This window comes from Microplitis mediator, chromosome 5 (genome assembly GCF_029852145.1).
Source record: "Microplitis mediator isolate UGA2020A chromosome 5, iyMicMedi2.1, whole genome shotgun sequence".
Lineage (NCBI taxonomy): Eukaryota > Metazoa > Arthropoda > Insecta > Hymenoptera > Braconidae > Microplitis > Microplitis mediator.
Genome location: NC_079973.1, coordinates 21,247,904 through 21,265,638, shown reverse-complemented (window position 1 = coordinate 21,265,638; position 17,735 = coordinate 21,247,904). Strand labels below are relative to the sequence as shown.

The window sequence follows — 17,735 nt, the reverse complement described above, 5'->3', positions numbered from 1 at the left end:
TAATTGCGAAAATATTTTTATTACCATTCTTGATTATCACTTAATTTGTCACTCGAATAAATAACCTAATTACTATAATTATTACCATTACATAAAATAATAAATAATTCATCGACTCAGGGATATTAATTATCGTAATTAATAAACGTGTTAATGATTGAATGATTCAATAAACATAATTGACAATATTTGTCATAAATGAGAAAGCGTTTAATATTCACGCTTAGTGTATCTCTTTTGATTTGATTGCATGTGCATCCATTCAAATTAATTTACATTTACCATAATTATTATTCATTAATACATCGATTGTGGTTATGGTTCAATAACTAAATTATTTATTTAATTAAGAACACAATAAATTAAATTATATTGTCTGGTAGAAATTATAAGAGTGAAAAGTTCCATTGTATGAAAATTCAATCCAACTTTAATTAATTTATATTTCGATTTTAAAAATTGATGAGACATTACTTCACAATGTACATCGATGCACACTGAATAAATTATTAGTTAACCTGGTAAATGAATATTTCTATGAAATGAAGAAATAAAAAATTGACGTTGCCATAACAAAAAAAAAAAATTAATTTTTCAGGTTCATGTTATTGTTAAATTGACTGTCAGAATTTTACTTTTTACAGTTGACACTTTTTTTCTCGGATTTTTTATTATTAAAGTTTTTTATTTTATTATATTATCTTGACAGTTATATAAGTCAGTTTTTTTATTGGACATTTGTTAGTTTTTCTTGTGCAATATTCTTTGTATAGTTATTTTTTTTTTATATATATATTTTATGAGATTACTTCTCGAGTCGTGTAGTGAGAGAGTACAATAGAAATGATGCTCTCTGACATAAATCTCATTCCCTTGAAGGGAGATAAGGTGTACTAAGACAGAAACTTGTTGTGTTAACTCTCCGTGTCGCTTGTAGTACGAGGAACAGCTTTAGACACCATGAACTTCGACAGGAAATTCATTTCATAATTCATTGTTCATAAATACACAACTATGTATATATGGATAGAAGTAAAAATATTTATCAGTTTAAGGAAAAATAAATTTAATCTTTTGCAATCAATTTTTTTTCAATGGCAAAGTTTCTGTATTATTGTGAAATAAAACGAAATTTTCTATTGAACTTGAGTTTTATACATCAATAATTAATTATTGGATATCAATACAAATTGACATGGTTAACAAATCTGAATTAAAATCGATTGCCAATACAACAATTATGGCTCATTTCACTCGAATGAAAATTAAAGGTTTAATTTTTTTTTAACTTCCCGCTAAGAAAATTGCAAATTTTCAAAAAAGGGAAGTTATTGGTTTCGGTCCGATTTTCGAAAATCGAGTTTTCATCAGATGTCGACGTTTTGAGGTCCTAGGAAACTATTCTGACTATTCCCGGGTGGACGTCCGTGTGTATGTGTGTGTGTGTGTGTGTGTGTGTGTGTGAACTTTTTTTTGTCCGACGATATCTTTGGAACGGATGAACCGATTTGAACGTACTTGGTGGCAATCGAAAGAGCTTGCCAAAACTTAGTCTTGATTAGATTTTGGGGTAAATCGGTCATGTAGTTTACAAGTTATACAAAGAATAAGAATTAAAAATTTTTTTTTATTTTAGTTTTTTATTGATTTCTCAGAAACGACTTATACGATCAACTTCAAAATCTAATCAGCTCTAGAACTCAATAAAATACGCCGATTGCCGCCGCAACCATCAAAATTGGTCAATTCATTCCTGAGATATCGTGGGAGCAAGAAATGCTAAAATCGTTTTTTTTTAAAACAATGGCACACTAAAGTATTTTCGAGCTCGAAGAGCTCGAAAACAGTGGGAAGTTTTGGGGCTGGCCCGCAGGGTCAACCGATAGACAGATTTTTGTTACTGCAAAAAAGAAATAGACAATTAGAAATATAAACCCAAAATAATATTGCCATTATTGAAGGCTGCCTATTCACGTTTCAACTGAAAATAACGAGTCATGAAAAGCTCACATTCATCACTATACTTCGATTATCATTAAAATGCATTAATTATAGATGGATATCAATTTTTCCTATAATTAATCAAATTCAATAACGTCGAACATGCATGCAATATAACTAATTAAAAATATGTATAATATATGCGATTCATCAACATATCCAATTAAATTTCGATGTGAACATTTTTTAAATACAGTAGTGACTTTTTTTAGTTTCTTAATTAGTTTTTGATAGTTTTACCTTTATTTAAGTCTTGTCATAAATTTACAAGTCTTTATAAAATTTGAAAAGTTAAAAAATAATTTTTAATTAATGTTTACAGTTGTTTAAATATTCATTGTCTATAAGATTGTTATTGGATATAAATTGTCCTAAGGTAAAAGACCTCATACCCGATCAGGGACTAGTACCGATCACTCCATGGATTTGTATATTTATGTTTATAAATATAAATATGAAAACAGATGACGTGATCGGGTACTGCGCGGAAAAAAAGGATTTTTTGACGCAAGAAATATTCTGCATATGAATTGAAGATAAAAATTTTCTTAGGACTAGAAAAAATTCTTGGCTCAAGTTTTTTTCCCGTCTCTAAAAATTTTTTTCTCGTCCCAAGAAAATTTTCGTTTTTAATTTATAATGCAAAAATTTTCTTGGGACGAGTAAAAATTTTTTGTGCCAAAAAATCCTTTTTTTTGTGTAGTCCCTGATCGGGTATTCGGCCTTTTACCTTATAAACAAAAAAAACAATCTTCGAAATCAAAAAAATAAACAATACATTATAACCAGACATTTTTATAAGTAATAAGCTAAAATTTATTTTGACTCATTAAAATTAAAATATTTAATTAACACACAAACAACTCGGGTTAAGTTTAAATCCTAATAAAACACGGGTTTTGTTTGAAATAAACATACCTTTAATTTCTCGTCTTGATGATAATTAAACGTAAACTTTAGACGCACTAGTAAAATAGTAGAAACTCATTACACTCTAGTCTGTGAATTTCAGTGTTCAATTAATCACCCTTTCTAACAAGTAACCAAAGCTATTTCGTGGGACATTTATCGAGACTATCTCTCACTCTCTTACTCTCTTTCTCACTCTATCCATATCCTACATACACATACATCTCTCTTAAAGTCCGCATGTACAGTACTATATATATATATATACGAATGTCACGTGAAATGAATGAGACACATCAACGTTCGGTGCTGGTAAAAGCCATCTAAGGTTGTTCGTGATGTCTCCAAAGACATCCAAACAAGTAAACTTAACAGTGGAACAACATCACAGCCAGCAAGTACCAAGCAGCTGAGAAATTCGGAGTAACAGACGTTCAAATAAGTTGAAGTAAAGGGAGACTTTAGTAGACAAAGTATCCTATATACTACAGCTAGCTATATGGTTTCTATGCTGTCCGAGAATAAACGTATGTATGTATATATTATCTGATACAGCAATATATAGTGTGGAGCATGGGAATCTAGGGTTACAACTAAACAGCAGATCGATGTCCCGGATGTCTGGTGGAGTGTGTACACGGCGATGTTACGCACGAAAGCTCCGATGAAGGAACAGAGAATGGATCTCACTGACCTACCTCTGTGCGATCGACCCTCACTTCTCTAGTTGCACATTGTTACGACCTTATATATATATTTGTTGTGGTGTACGATATATACGGGTGTCTGTGAAATATAGAACAAGCCAACCACCGTTAACCCACAGACCCTTAACGCTATACTCTTGTGGATGTATACAAGAACTTTCTCCCGGATGGTTAAACTCGATAAGAAGCTACGTGATAGTATGTGTCGTTATTAGAGTTTATCAGCTTCGTTACAACCTCCTTTGACATAGATAACACATGTTACACGTTTAATATCTATATTACATCCCACTGATTGATCTTTTATGTGCATAATTATTGACTCTCATTATTTATAGTTATTTTTGTCGTAATAAAGTTTATAGTAATATTTTAAAATTTTTTATTTAATTCCGCCATTGATTTTGTGATTGCAGATGACTATGACGGACAATTCGTTTGTCGTTGAAGTGCAACCTAAATATTTGAAGGACGATGTAGATATTATCAATAATGGATCAATTGATGATATTACGGGAAGGGTAACTGATCAACAGGCTCTTGTTCATCGTGAAGAAATTCCTGAAGATCATTCTCTAGGTAAATATTTCATTGCTTAACACAGCGTAAATGAGGTTTAAAAATGTATTTAATTCTGTTGCTGAAATTTGAATTCAATATTCTGGCCAATGTAGTTAATGATGATTCGTTAATCTTTACTGACCAGAATCATTTTGTTCTCTACACAGTTAGAAATTTTGTGTACTTTTGTTAAAAAATTATTTGGTTAAATTCTTTGTGTTGATTTTCAACACAGAAATCTGTTAATTCAGCACAAACCGTTTCTGTTATTTCACTTTAACAGATTTTTTATGGTAAATGATTAGAAAATCTAGGATGTAACACATTTCTTGTGTTATTCGAAAATTAACACAAAATTTTTGTTATTTACACGGTAAGAAATATTTTACGGATATCACTATGTCATTATGGGCGCGAACGCTATACTGTATGGTATCGAAGATTTTTATAGGTTATAAAATTGTATGCATAGATGATTCAACCATTGCGGGAATAGTGGCATTGGCAATAGTTGTTGCGGATGCCGCAATGTCAGTATGGCCGTCAGGCCCATACTGCGTTGCCGTATCCACATTGCTTCTGGCCGATAAACCTAGTCCAACGACATATATAGTTTTGGCGGTAATACGATAGTATACATTGATTGACACGCCAGAAATTATGGCGGGAAAAACTAGTAGCATTGTGCCCTCGGCATTGAAGTATGGGTCTCAGGGCCATGCTGTTTCGCCATGCCTGCTATGCATACGTGTGAGCAATACAATAGCTCTAGTACTATACAGTATAGTAAATACTTCTGGGACTCGTTACAATACTGTCTTGGAATATTTCACATACTATTTCAGTATCTGTCTTGAGACCATACCAGCATGGTGTTGAACGCCATCCATTTCTTACCATGTAGCTCAACACTCCCCCGCGTTTTTTCATTACTATAACCAAGCAAAGCATTGCAGCAGCATTGTCTGCAAGAAAACTTGGATTATCATTGATTAACAGTTAAATATAATCATAGATAACTTCCATATTTTTATGATCAGGTTCAACGATTTTTCTATTCTCATTTGCAGGAGGATAATTCATAGCTCCGTTTTTTAGAAAAGTCACAGAAAATCGAACTAATTGTTTGCTTAATTGACATAAGTTGTACTAAGGGTAGATCAGTATACTTGAGTTGGTTAGATTATGTGCTTATATTTATTAGTTAATTTCAACACGCAAAGTCTGTTAAATTTACAAAAATTTTCTGTCAAAATAACGGATTTTATGTGTTCTATTATTTAACATAAAATTTGTGTTAAAGATCAACACAAGTGCAATGTCTTGAATTAACACAAAAATTTGTGCAAACCGTTTGCAACTCACGATTTGTGTTTAATTGAACACAAAATTTCTAACTGTGTATAACTTTGCTAGAAAAAATAAAAAAATTTTGGTTATTTCGAACTTCCAAATAAATGTCGCAATTACACCTCGTTTATACTGGATTATTATACAAGGTAATGAATGGACTAATGGAATAATTTTGATGTCATTTCTAGAGTTTAGTACTACAAAGTTATTTGGTAGTATCAACACAGGATTATCTCAATCGGATCTCTCGATAGCCAGTCGTGGTTCAGTAAACCACAGTTACCGCTATGGGAATCAAATGGAGTACGATGCTGCCCAGTTAGGATATATGTATGAAGACAGTAATTACAAGAATGACCTTCTGTCCCGAGACTTAGAAGGCGTTCCCAAGTGGGTGGAGTTCGATAAATCACCTGACACCGAGAAAACACTCCTAAATGATTGCGAAAACTCTAGCTTCAACAAAGACACCACTGAATACGTAAGGGCACTTAATTTATTTGGCATTCGAGCCTCTCTACCTTGAAACTCGAAGGCCTGAATGATAAAATGAAATAAAATTAACACGATAATTATTTCTGTTGCAGAAAAAACTCAACAATCTTGACAGTTCGTTAGACTCAAATTCATCTCTCGAGCATCAAGATTCAACAGACGCAAGTAATTCAACAGATACTGTCAGATCAAATCCAAATTTACAAGTTAACGGTGCCACTCCAAATAAACTTGAAAGTATGGAACGTAAAAGTTTGATCGGTGATTACGATAAACTCGAGCACAGCCACCAGACTTGTAATAAAACCAAACCAATAATCACCGGCGCACTTTTCAAAGATGATATACACGACGATATAATATTATCAATAAATGATAATAATATGAATAACAAATTAGGTAACGGTACTCTATTATCACCCACAGAGTTAAATAAAACTTTAAAAACATTGTGTGGTGAAGAAAAACCTGAGGGCAGCGTTTTTGTACCCTGTCATAAACGTACTAATAGTATTCCTCCGCGACTTATTGAAGATACCCTTGATATCGATCGTAAAAAAGGTATCGATATATATAGTCAAATAAAAACTAGTATATTACCGGGTTTAACTCCGAAATTTGAATTATTACAAAATGAAGTTAGTCCAATTGACGAAAAAGAAAGTTAATCCTTGAAGGATTTTTATAATAATCATAATAATAATAATAAGTATAATTATAAAAATAATAAATGTAATGATAAGAATAATAATAACGCATAAAATATCCAACGAACGATAGCACAAATATTTATGACACAGAGAAATGTGTTGGAATAAATTGGATATTGAGTTATCTTATTTTATGATTAATCGCGATTTTCCGTTTTTCTTCTTGTTTTTATTTTATCGACTTGAATGAAAAAAAAATAAAATAAAATAAACTAAGAAGTTAAGAAATTTATTGTTTTAGAGATAAGAATTTTTTAAGAGCATGACAATTTGATAAATCAGGACAGAGTTATCGAGGGCGGAGCCGCATTAGTTGAGGTGTGTATGTGTGCAAGTACAGTGTCACGAATTCCCGCGGATCGATGAGGAATTCATTGATAATGGGAATCTGGAAGACACAGTGGGGAAGAAAACGCTGAAAGCCTGTCGGTTTTTCCTATCGCAACGACAAATTGGCTAAATCTGAGGAAAAAACCATTTGAACTGTGTGAAAGATACGACTAAAACCACGACTAGTACCATCTGACGATTCTTCTATTACGTTTTTTTCTTTTTTTTTCTCTTTGAGGTGAATTTTTTTCAGTCTCTCGTCTCTTGTCTGCAGCAAAAACGTGAGTTCAGGGATTCAAGAGTTGGTGAATAAAATCCAGAGAGAATGAACCGTACGAACCGACGTCGCGGGCGAGAACAATCGAGACTAACGAACTTGTTGTATGTTCTCGTCCTCGTCATCGTTCTCATAGACTCACTCGTAGACTCATAGAATCTCATAACGTTACTCTAGTCGTGAGTAGTCGTGCCATCGCGTTAATTTTGTTCTCATGGCGGTTGCGGGTGAATAGAAGGGCTCGAGAACTATAACGGGCACTATGACGGGTATGAATGTAGATTTACAGTCATATAGACGATGATACTTTACTATTCAAGTACTTTAAAATTCTTTATATATATACATATATATGTATGACTACCGAAAGTTTCGTGCACGTAATGAAATAATTATATTCGATTTAGAAGTTTCCAAGTGATTTGAACTTACTAATTATTCGTATCAAATTGAAAACGTAAATTCGATTAGAATCATTGGTAAATTTACAAATTATTCGCAAGCTTCGAATCACTCGTAAATTTTAAATTTATTCAGCATTTGTTTGAAATATGAATAAATTATGTTAGTCTTATTTCGAAAACTGTATAATTGAATAAATAGTGTAAAAAAATTTATATAGTTCATCAGATGTGAGTACAGAATTTAATATTCGGAACCTACACCGAGTATTCAAATTCAACGTTGATGTCCGGGTCAAAAATAAAACTTGGTCCAGACTTGGTTTACCGAGTCGAAATTTGGAGCCATTCTTCAAGGCGAAAAAGTCAAAACTACACGAAAAAACAATATAGTAGTGGCTACTCTCTGGGATAGTACTGAGTACTTTCCGTAAAAAGAAATTTCAGACAGTACTGTATGCTATCTAGACTGTCTCCACTACCATCTAGACTATATCCACTATTGTCCGGAATAGTACTCAGTACTATCCGGACACTGTGAAAAATTCCCAATAAATTTTACCATGGGTGCATAGTAACACCAAACTATAAGAAAACTGGTACAAAATTTACAAGTGTCCCATAGTAAACGTATGCGCATAGGCCACAATCGTGTAGTCTGCGCATACGTTTACTATGGGACACTTGTCAATTTTTTACCAGTTTTCTTATAGTCCGGTGTTACTATGCACCCATAGTAAAATTTATTGGGAATTTTTCACAGTGTCCGGATAGTACTGAGTACTATTCCGGACAGTAGTGGATATAGTCTAGATGGTAGTGGAGACAGTCTAGATAGCATACAGTACTGTCTGAAATTTTTTTTTACGGAAAGTACTCAGTACTATCCCAGAGAGTAGCCACTACTATATTATTTTTTCCGTGTTAGGTGAAACACGAAAAATACATTTTACACTTAAAAATACTACTTCCTTTTGACTTGATCGATCAATTCTAAACTAAGGCGAATAAATAACTTTTTTCAACTTGGTTCTGCAAGTCAAAAGTAGGGTGAATGACTATCGTGCTTGAAGTAAAGACGAATAAGTTCAAACTAGGATGGAAAAAGTTGAAAAAAATTTAATTTAAGTCGAAAAAGTTGAGATCTCATCCAAAAATCGTCGGCAAATCGATAACTTCAAAAGAAAATAGTGAAGCGAGCCTGAATCAAGTTTTATTTTTGACCCGGGTAATTCAAAATTTATGAATATTTTATAATCTCTGAATAATCCGACAAATTTTGAGATTCGATTCGATCACTAATTACAATTTCAATTCATTTCTTACATAACAAGATTGTAAATAATCAATTTGTGGCCAAAGCGTCAGAATTTTTTATAAAACTGTTAACATTTAATTATAATACTTTTAAAAATAATAATTTTTTTTTTTAAATTCAAATTTTAAAATTATTTTAAAAAAGAAGATTGTAATATAATAAATTTTTCGTTTTTTGTTTTCAAATGTTTAATAAAAAAATTAGTAATTAAATTTACGCAGAAAACGAATTCATTATATCTATACATATATATGAACTTTTGTGTGATATTTAAAACGAAAATCATAAAGTATTAAAAATTCATTTGAATAATTAATGCGGTTGTGATAAGAAAGAAGGATTTATGTTAATATGATTATTCAACTCTGATAAAAGTAAGAAGAAAGATTTAAAAGTGTTGTAATCGCGTGTAATAATTTGATATGTACAATTTTTTAATATTAATATAAATTAAAATAAACTTTATCAATCACTTAAATTATTATTATTATTAAGTAAATAAATTTTAGATTGTTTTGTACTTTTGTTGTATTTTAAATCACTTGTATTAATAAAGTATTATTAAAATAAAAAAAAAAATATTTAAATATTTGAAAACTAAATGTAAAATTAATTTTTTTGGTGTACAAAAAAAGTGTACATGCTCAGAATCTAAAGAATTAAAAATAACGATGCAGTATTATTAAAAATCTAAAAAGTATCAGAATTTTAGTTGTTTTCTAGTAAAAAAAATGAAAAAAATTTGGTACTGATTTTTTTTTCTCGTAGAATAATTATTTAAATAATATGAGTAAATAAATAAATAAATATAATCGATTTGTTTATTTTATATTGGAGCTATAGATCACCCACGTGGATTCTAGTGCCAAAATATTTCCTTGATAAATAAAAACTCAATAAAATAATAATAATACTAGTGAAAATAATATTAGTCATAATAATCTAATTGAATGTTTGCAGCTCGACGATATTTATATCTCTGTTTCATGTATGTAATAACTATGTTATAAAATTCAAATTTTATATCCTTCTGTTGTATATTATTGTACATTACACACATATTATTATCATTGTTAAATAACTAGTTGCTTCTGTGACAGTTAATATTTTAAATTATTTTATCAGCTCACACTGGCGCAAGTATTTTTGTTAAATATGCGTCTATACTTTTAAAATTATTAAATATTTTTTACTTGTATTCCATAGTAATTTTTTTTATTTTACACCACCTCAATTTCAATAACTATGTGTATAGTATTTCACTTTATTGTATTGTCAAAAAAAAAAATATAATATTTAAAATATATAAATATACTCTAAACAATTTCTGTAGAAGTGAATAGAAAAATCTCTTTAAATTTATTATGAAATTCTGTTACCATTTTTTTTTATAGAATAAAAAATTTTTACGACATATTTTAATGTCATGTAGAATGAAAGTTAATAGATAGTATTATAATTTTTATTTGCTTTCTAATTAGTGTGTGTTAATATAAATTTATATATAAATAATTAAATTAAGTAAGGAAAATAAACGCATAATTATTATTTTTTAGCCTTATGTTAAATTAATTATATAGTGTCAGGGCGCTATAATTAAGACGGCTAATTATATAGATTTTATAAAACATTCACTACATCTCATGTATCTAAGTCACATAATATATTTAATATTATCGTATAAGTGTATGTATTAATTACTAATTATGTTTTACTATAAATTAATTACTGATAATTATTATAGCTCAAAAAAAAAAAATCGTAAAATGTAATTATTAATGATAAGAAAAAAAATTATTCTTTCTTTGTATTATAAATATATATGTTAAATAAATAATTTATGCTGAGTATATTGTGTTTATAATCTTGTTCCATTGTACATTGTTCAATTTTTTTAATGTTACACCGAAAATAATGATTTACGAAAACTAACGTTTGGTAAGTAATTAATGAGCCAGTAATCAGTACACTGTAAAAAATTTGCGAAGTAAACGCGAATCAAATCCGGAGTGAATACGGACCGGATAACTGTTTATATATGTAATCCCCTTGGAGTAAAATTCACCCAAAGGAAAGTTTATTTAAGTATTAAAACTCCGAATTGAAGTGAATGCGGATTTAAACTCATTATTTACGCCGTATTCGGGGAGATTTTTTTTTAACTTAGGAATTTCGAGTGACGGAGTAAATTCGGATTGATATAAAATCTGTCATCACTCCAACTTCACTCCCAGTTTTTTACAGTGTAGTAAAGACAATTTCAAATAATAATGACAATCATTACGATTTCAAAAATTTAAATTTACAGTTGAGAAAAAAAACTAGTATATAGAGCAAACTCGCAATAAATTTTCAAATAAAAATATTTTTATATTTACTACAAGTCATGGTTCCATTGTATTATTGAGTTATTCTATTTTAGGAACCTAAAAGTTTGATAGTTTTTTTTTATTTTAATTTATTCCATCTCTTTTGAGAAGTGAACTTATTTATTTTGACAAATAAAAGCACTGAAATGGTGAATGTAATTTTATTTTTACGTAATTTTTTCTGAATGATAGTGCAGTAAATGAATAAAATGGTAATTTTCGTCAATTAGCATTTAAATTAGCAGTTAAAGTAAAAGTACTTATAAAGAAACATTGAAAATAAAATTTATCGTACGTTGAGAATTTAGATTTTTTTCTTTTTTTTGAAAAATTGAATTTTTTTTTGTAAGAAGTCACGTACAGTAAATCAAGAATTTATAAATGAAAGCTTTCAAATAATAATCAGTATTACTTTTATGCTAATGACTATAATATGGCATAAAATATCAGCAAAGAATATATGAAAATTAGATTAATCTTAATGTCAATTTCATTTTCAAAATAAATTACTGATGAATAGAAACATGGATACTTGAATGCACTAAAGTTCTTATTATTGGTGTAAATAAAAAAGAAAATTTTCAATTACAAAAGTTAATAAAAGTGATCTCTAACAATCAGTGTTACGATTTAAAACTAAATTTCGATACATTTTTTCAGTAGAAAAATATAATGACAACTGCAGATAATTACTGTTGGTAACTAACAGAAAAATCGTCTGTTTCAACGCTCAGAAAAAGCTTTATCTGTCAGAACATACCCCGAGCTTTACCACTGGTTCAAGGGTAGCTTTTAAGGGTAACAGAAATGGTCATTTACCGCCATCTGCCTTGAAAACATCGTACTACTGATAACAGAATAACGTATTTCTCAAATCGTGGCGCGCCTCCAACAGAAATATACAAAACGAATCGCGTCTCATCGAATTATACATGCGCGTTTTTAATTCTATAATCAATAGTAAAAACCGCTCATAATACACATCCCTTCCAATCCACTCCAGCCCTTATCAACATTTTAATTCTCACTAACAAAGTAACCCTTTTAACTTTAAATCCACCCCTAAGCCTCAGATTAAAATTTTCCAAAACAAAACTCATTCAATTCTTTTATAAAATACCAATAGCTTATTTCGTTGTTATTTACATCGAATTAAAAATGACATAAAATATGTTTTGAATTATAATAAGTCAACAATTGAGTTCACCGCATTGCGGAACATATTGCCAAGTCATTCCACGTCCAATCAGTAATTTTATGAACCACTCAAGTGAAAAAACTGTCAAAACATTCTAAAATAACTTTTCTAGCTAAAAAAAATTCAATGAGTCGAAAATAATGCCTATGTAAATCTAATTTTGACATCATTAATTAAATCCTCCACCTCACTCTGTATTTTATTTTTAAATAAAAAGCACAAGTAAAAAAATAAAAAAGAAAAAAATAGCAGTGACATTTAATCAACGATTAGCGAAGATTTAATTGGACAGTCTGCACTGGTAATATCATGAGGTGGGGGGGTGCCAAAAGTGCCTACCAGCTCGTTCATTCGTTTAGGGGTTGCGGATAGCGCTGGGTTTTACAACACAGTAGGGTAAAGTGGGCGTCGATGCCTACACACTACATACAGAGATACAACATTATGAAAACACGAATGTACTCTTTTAAATCAATACCATAGCATTGTAGAATGGCGTTGTAGGGGTGGTTATATTGCTGAGTAGTAACGGCAACAGTAGCTGAGTACAACACCCCCATCCCTCCCTGCTTGAAGCGTAAATATGCGGCGTCTCTGTAAAACGCGGTAAACGGTAACTAGCATATATACGCGTTTTTGTTGTTACTGCGACTAATAATTCACCTATTGGTGGACGCATTTCGTAGCATTAATCAATGCTCAATATCTTCTTCATGATTTTTATTGCTTTGATTCAATTTCATTCCATTAACGTAAGCCCTTATTGCTTTAGCTACTAAAATTATTGTTCTTTTCATATAGGAACCAATGCTTGAATATTTTAGTACCCATACAAAGTCGCTAAGCTTCGAAATTTTCCAATTTATCGGCCGATACCTGGTTTACAATGATTGGCCAATAAATCGCTAACTATACTGGCCCGTGCATAGTAATCATTGGCAGCCGTCTTTTTGCTTAAAAAAACGACGCACAATTAACCGCCGTTCGTTGGCCAACGGTTTCATCGAGTGCCCTTGATACCAAGCTTTGGCCGATGATTGATTGCCACGATTGGCCATTGCTTGCGACTGCCATGCTTGGCATACCGTTATCATCCGATATTTAGCCGATCTTAGGCCGATGCTTGAAAATTGGCAGCCATTCACGACCCAGTAATGAACCGATTCTTTTTTTTTGTATGTACAGGAAAAAATGGATCTCAAAATTTCACTATAAGTGAAAAATTACTACTCTATAAGTAAAAGATACAAACGCTGGGTAATTTTTAATGTATGATAGAACATTTTACTTAAGGAATAGTAATTTTTTTTTTGTCAAAAGTAAAGGCTATTGATCCCATTGGTGGCTTTGGGTTACCCTCCATATAGTAATTTTTGTTAACTTTTTTTTTTTCATGTAATTTTTAACCCCATCGATGAGATATTACTTTCGACATTGCATTCCATTTCAGTGATCAGAAAAAATAAATAAATGAATAATAAAAATGTAATGCATGGTGAAATTCAATTTTTGTAATAGTTGATGCGTGTTGATGTTTAATTGCGTTGATGGGGATAAAAAGAAGTACTCGGACAGGATGGATAGATGAACGATTGGTCAATCAGTTATCGTCCATCAATTATGATACAAATATGACAAGCGGAAATTATTTGGTTATGCGGTTGTTTTTTTTTCTTTTTTATTTTTTACTCTGAACAATTTTTTTGTTTGCTTGTTTATTATTGATGTTTACAAACGTAGGATTGTTGAGGTTTGATAACGAAATAAAAATACATTAGTTTGATTTTTATCGAAATTGAAATTTTGAGAGCTTTTATAAAGTGGGTTTGAAATAATAAAAATATGTTTTTTTTTCATGGTTTCATTTTTTTCACTGTTTTCATATCAAGATCGATATCTATGCTTGAGTAGATTAATATAAAAATTTGGCGATTTATCAAAAAAGTGTGAAGTAGATTTTGGTTTTTGTTTTTTGGACATTGGTTATTGAGTTTCATATTTTTTGTAAATATGAATATGGACTAGTGTAATGATAAAATTCAGATTTCATGAATTATTACATATTTAATGAATTTACACAGATGCTGGCCTAATATATATTTATAGGAATATTTTCAGCGATAAATAATAAATGTAGCAAAGTTGATAAACTGCGTTATCGTGGGATGTATACTGGATGGGCTCACTTGGTCATTGGTTATATATGTATTTATATATATATATATATATATATATATATATATATTTTATGAGGTTTTTTCCAGTTCACATCTCGCTGTATGATTTATTTCAAAAGTGCATTCGGCTGGACCCGATTTTATTGTTGGCCGACAACAACACCGCGATATCGCGCTCAAATTATCGAAAGGGTGATATTGCCGTGTGTGCTGGTGCGTATTGAATTCCATGGTTCATGTGTCAATTTACCATTCGTTTGAAAAATCAAACTTCTGTTGGTACCTTTGTATCGTCCATGCACATACTATACATAGTATATATCATTACCATTAATATCAGTTTTTTGTCATTACATTAATATTATCAAAATTATATCCAATATACATAATATTGTAGGAAAACACGACGTCTATGTGAACAAATGGTATATATTACTTTTAAAATTCCATCATTCAAACATTAATCATAGGTCGCCCAGTGCATGTTATACGCAAAATTTAAAGAATTTTGATAATTCAATATTATTAACCCAGGTATGTAATAAATTTCGTTTGAAATTAAAAATTAAAAATTTTCTCTTTGCATTGATAATTTGCAAATTTAAATTATTCACACACCCTTCAAAAATAGAATAAAAAAAGTTATTGCTGCTATACAAAAAAAAAAAGTCCATTTGAACGGCTGTTAAAAGGTTAATGACATGTGTCTAAGAAGGAAAAGTCTGTACGCTCACACGCCGCTTAGTGGTGACTCTTGAATCCATTTGGCTTAGTTTCAGGAGTCACCACTAAGCGGCGTATGAGCGCACAGACTTTTCCTTCTCAGACACATGTCATCAACATTTTAAGACCTATTCAAATGAACAATTTTTTAATTTTTTTTTTTCATTCAAACAATCACTATTAATATATGAGCAAACCATAAAAATCATATCAGTCTATTTTTTTTATTTAAACCATCACTGTTAACATGTGCACAAATTGTATTATAAACTGCCAAGTATTATGGTATAATTTGTTAACGGTTAATTACCCAGGGTCAGGACATATCTACGTAAGTATAGTACGATAGATGCGCATCTACACAGCAAGAAATATTTTGCGGATATCACTATACCAGTATGGGCGTGAACGCTATACTGAATGGTATCGAAGATTTTTATAGGTTATAAAATTGTATGCATAGATGATTCAACCATTGCGGGAATAGTAGCATTGGCAATAGTTATCGCGGACGCCGCAATGTCAGTGTGGCCGTCAGGCCCATACTGCGTTGCCGTATCCACATTGCTTCTGGCCGATAAACCTAGTCTAACGACATCTATATAGTTTTGGTGGTAATACGATAGTATACATTAATTGGCACGCCAGAAATTATGGCGGGAAAAACTAGTAGCATTGTGCTCTCGGCATTGTAGTATGGGTCTCAGGGCCAGGCCGTTTCGCCGTGCCTGCTATGCATACCTGTGAGCAATACAGTAAATAACGCCATACTTCTGGGACTCGTTACAATACTGTCTTGGAATATTTCACATACTATTTTAGTATCTGCCTAGAGACCATACCAGCATGGTGTTGAACGCCATGCATTTCTTACCGTGTATTGCTTGATAGGTGTAGTGGAATAACTTCGGAATATCCTATGGAATATTCTGTTTTAATTCTATCGAGGGCCAATGGCCAGAAAATACGCAATTCTTATTTCGTCATGTGTGGAACGGTTACGTTTGAGTCACGGTATTCCTTGGGTTACTAGTAAGTAGTAAAACGACTGCTGTCTTGACGAATTGGAATGCGTATTTTACTGCCGTAATACAGCAATGTATTAATAATTTATATTGCTTCCATCGCATAACGATATTACAAAACAAATTTAATTTTACGTTTCACAATCTATGCCATCTTCAACAATATATTTTAATAATAATCAGCTTTTCAATCAATCGAATAAACAAACTCAAGCTAATGAATAAATCATAAAAAAATTTTTTTTTAATTAATACTTGAAAATTTAATGAAAGCTTCAATAATTATATTTTCCAATTATAAATCAATGCATAAATAATTTTATAAATTGCAATAATTACTCAACGAGCGCGTTGTAATAAATTAAAAGCAGTTAATTGGTAATAACATTTTTAATTTCATCAAAATTATTCTCCATTGCATAGTAAAAAATTTTAATCAATAAATAATTAACAGAAAATCAAATTAATTGTTATGAATAATAAACACACAGGATAACTTTCTCTGTGTGCAAGATTGTTTACAAACACGAGATAAACGAAGATTTAAGGAGTCAGGGACAGCATACCTCTTCCGATTCCCATCGTTCTTTGGCAGTGTAATACAGTAGTCCACTCGCATTTAATTCTCGAGGAAATTCCCTTCGGCAACTGGCAGTGCGCGACAAGCAGACTCCCGGATAACGGCGTGTGTGCAGGTAGGGGTGAAAGAGGGATGAGATGTGATGCGAGTTAGCTGCTTACTCGTGAGTGAGAAACAGACGGATGTGTTGACTGGTTTTCCGATACTGTACCGTTCATCCTACTCTTACCCTCGGAACTCGGTACGGAGACTACAGCATCATCCACTCTACCCTTTTGAGTTTTCAAACCCTCTCTCGCTTTCTCTATTTCACTCTCACTCCCGCTTACTACTCACTCACACACTCTTTAGCTCGCTCACTTACACAGTGTGCCTGCTTTTCCGGATTCACTCTCTCAGCATCCAGTGCAGCGTTCGCACATACACATTAATACAAACTCTGGTCTCTCTTTTGTATCCACATTCTCGACAGTTGATCGTATACCGTCTTTCATCGTGTTTGTAAACATATGGCCGTGGAAACCCGGCACTATATATATATGTATAAATGTATGTATGTATGTATGTATGTATGTATGTATAGCAGCAGCAACAGCAGCAG

General features: G+C 31.3%; 1 protein-coding gene and 1 long non-coding RNA gene across 3 annotated transcripts in view; one reads left to right on the top strand and one right to left on the bottom strand.

Moving 5' to 3' along the window:
• The window catches only part of LOC130667867 (uncharacterized), a 188,585-nt gene extending 180,407 nt beyond the window's left edge, over window positions 1–8,178 (top strand). The window contains exons 6-8 of the mRNA XM_057469745.1: window positions 4,034–4,196; window positions 5,720–6,012; window positions 6,119–8,178. Coding sequence (XP_057325728.1) covers window positions 4,034–4,196; window positions 5,720–6,012; window positions 6,119–6,694 — 1,032 coding nt within the window. The 3' untranslated portion in view covers window positions 6,695–8,178. The remainder of the gene's footprint in view (window positions 1–4,033; window positions 4,197–5,719; window positions 6,013–6,118) is intronic.
• The window catches only part of LOC130667874 (uncharacterized), a 268,882-nt gene that overhangs the window by 196,838 nt on the left and 54,309 nt on the right, over window positions 1–17,735 (bottom strand). The window lies entirely within an intron of this gene.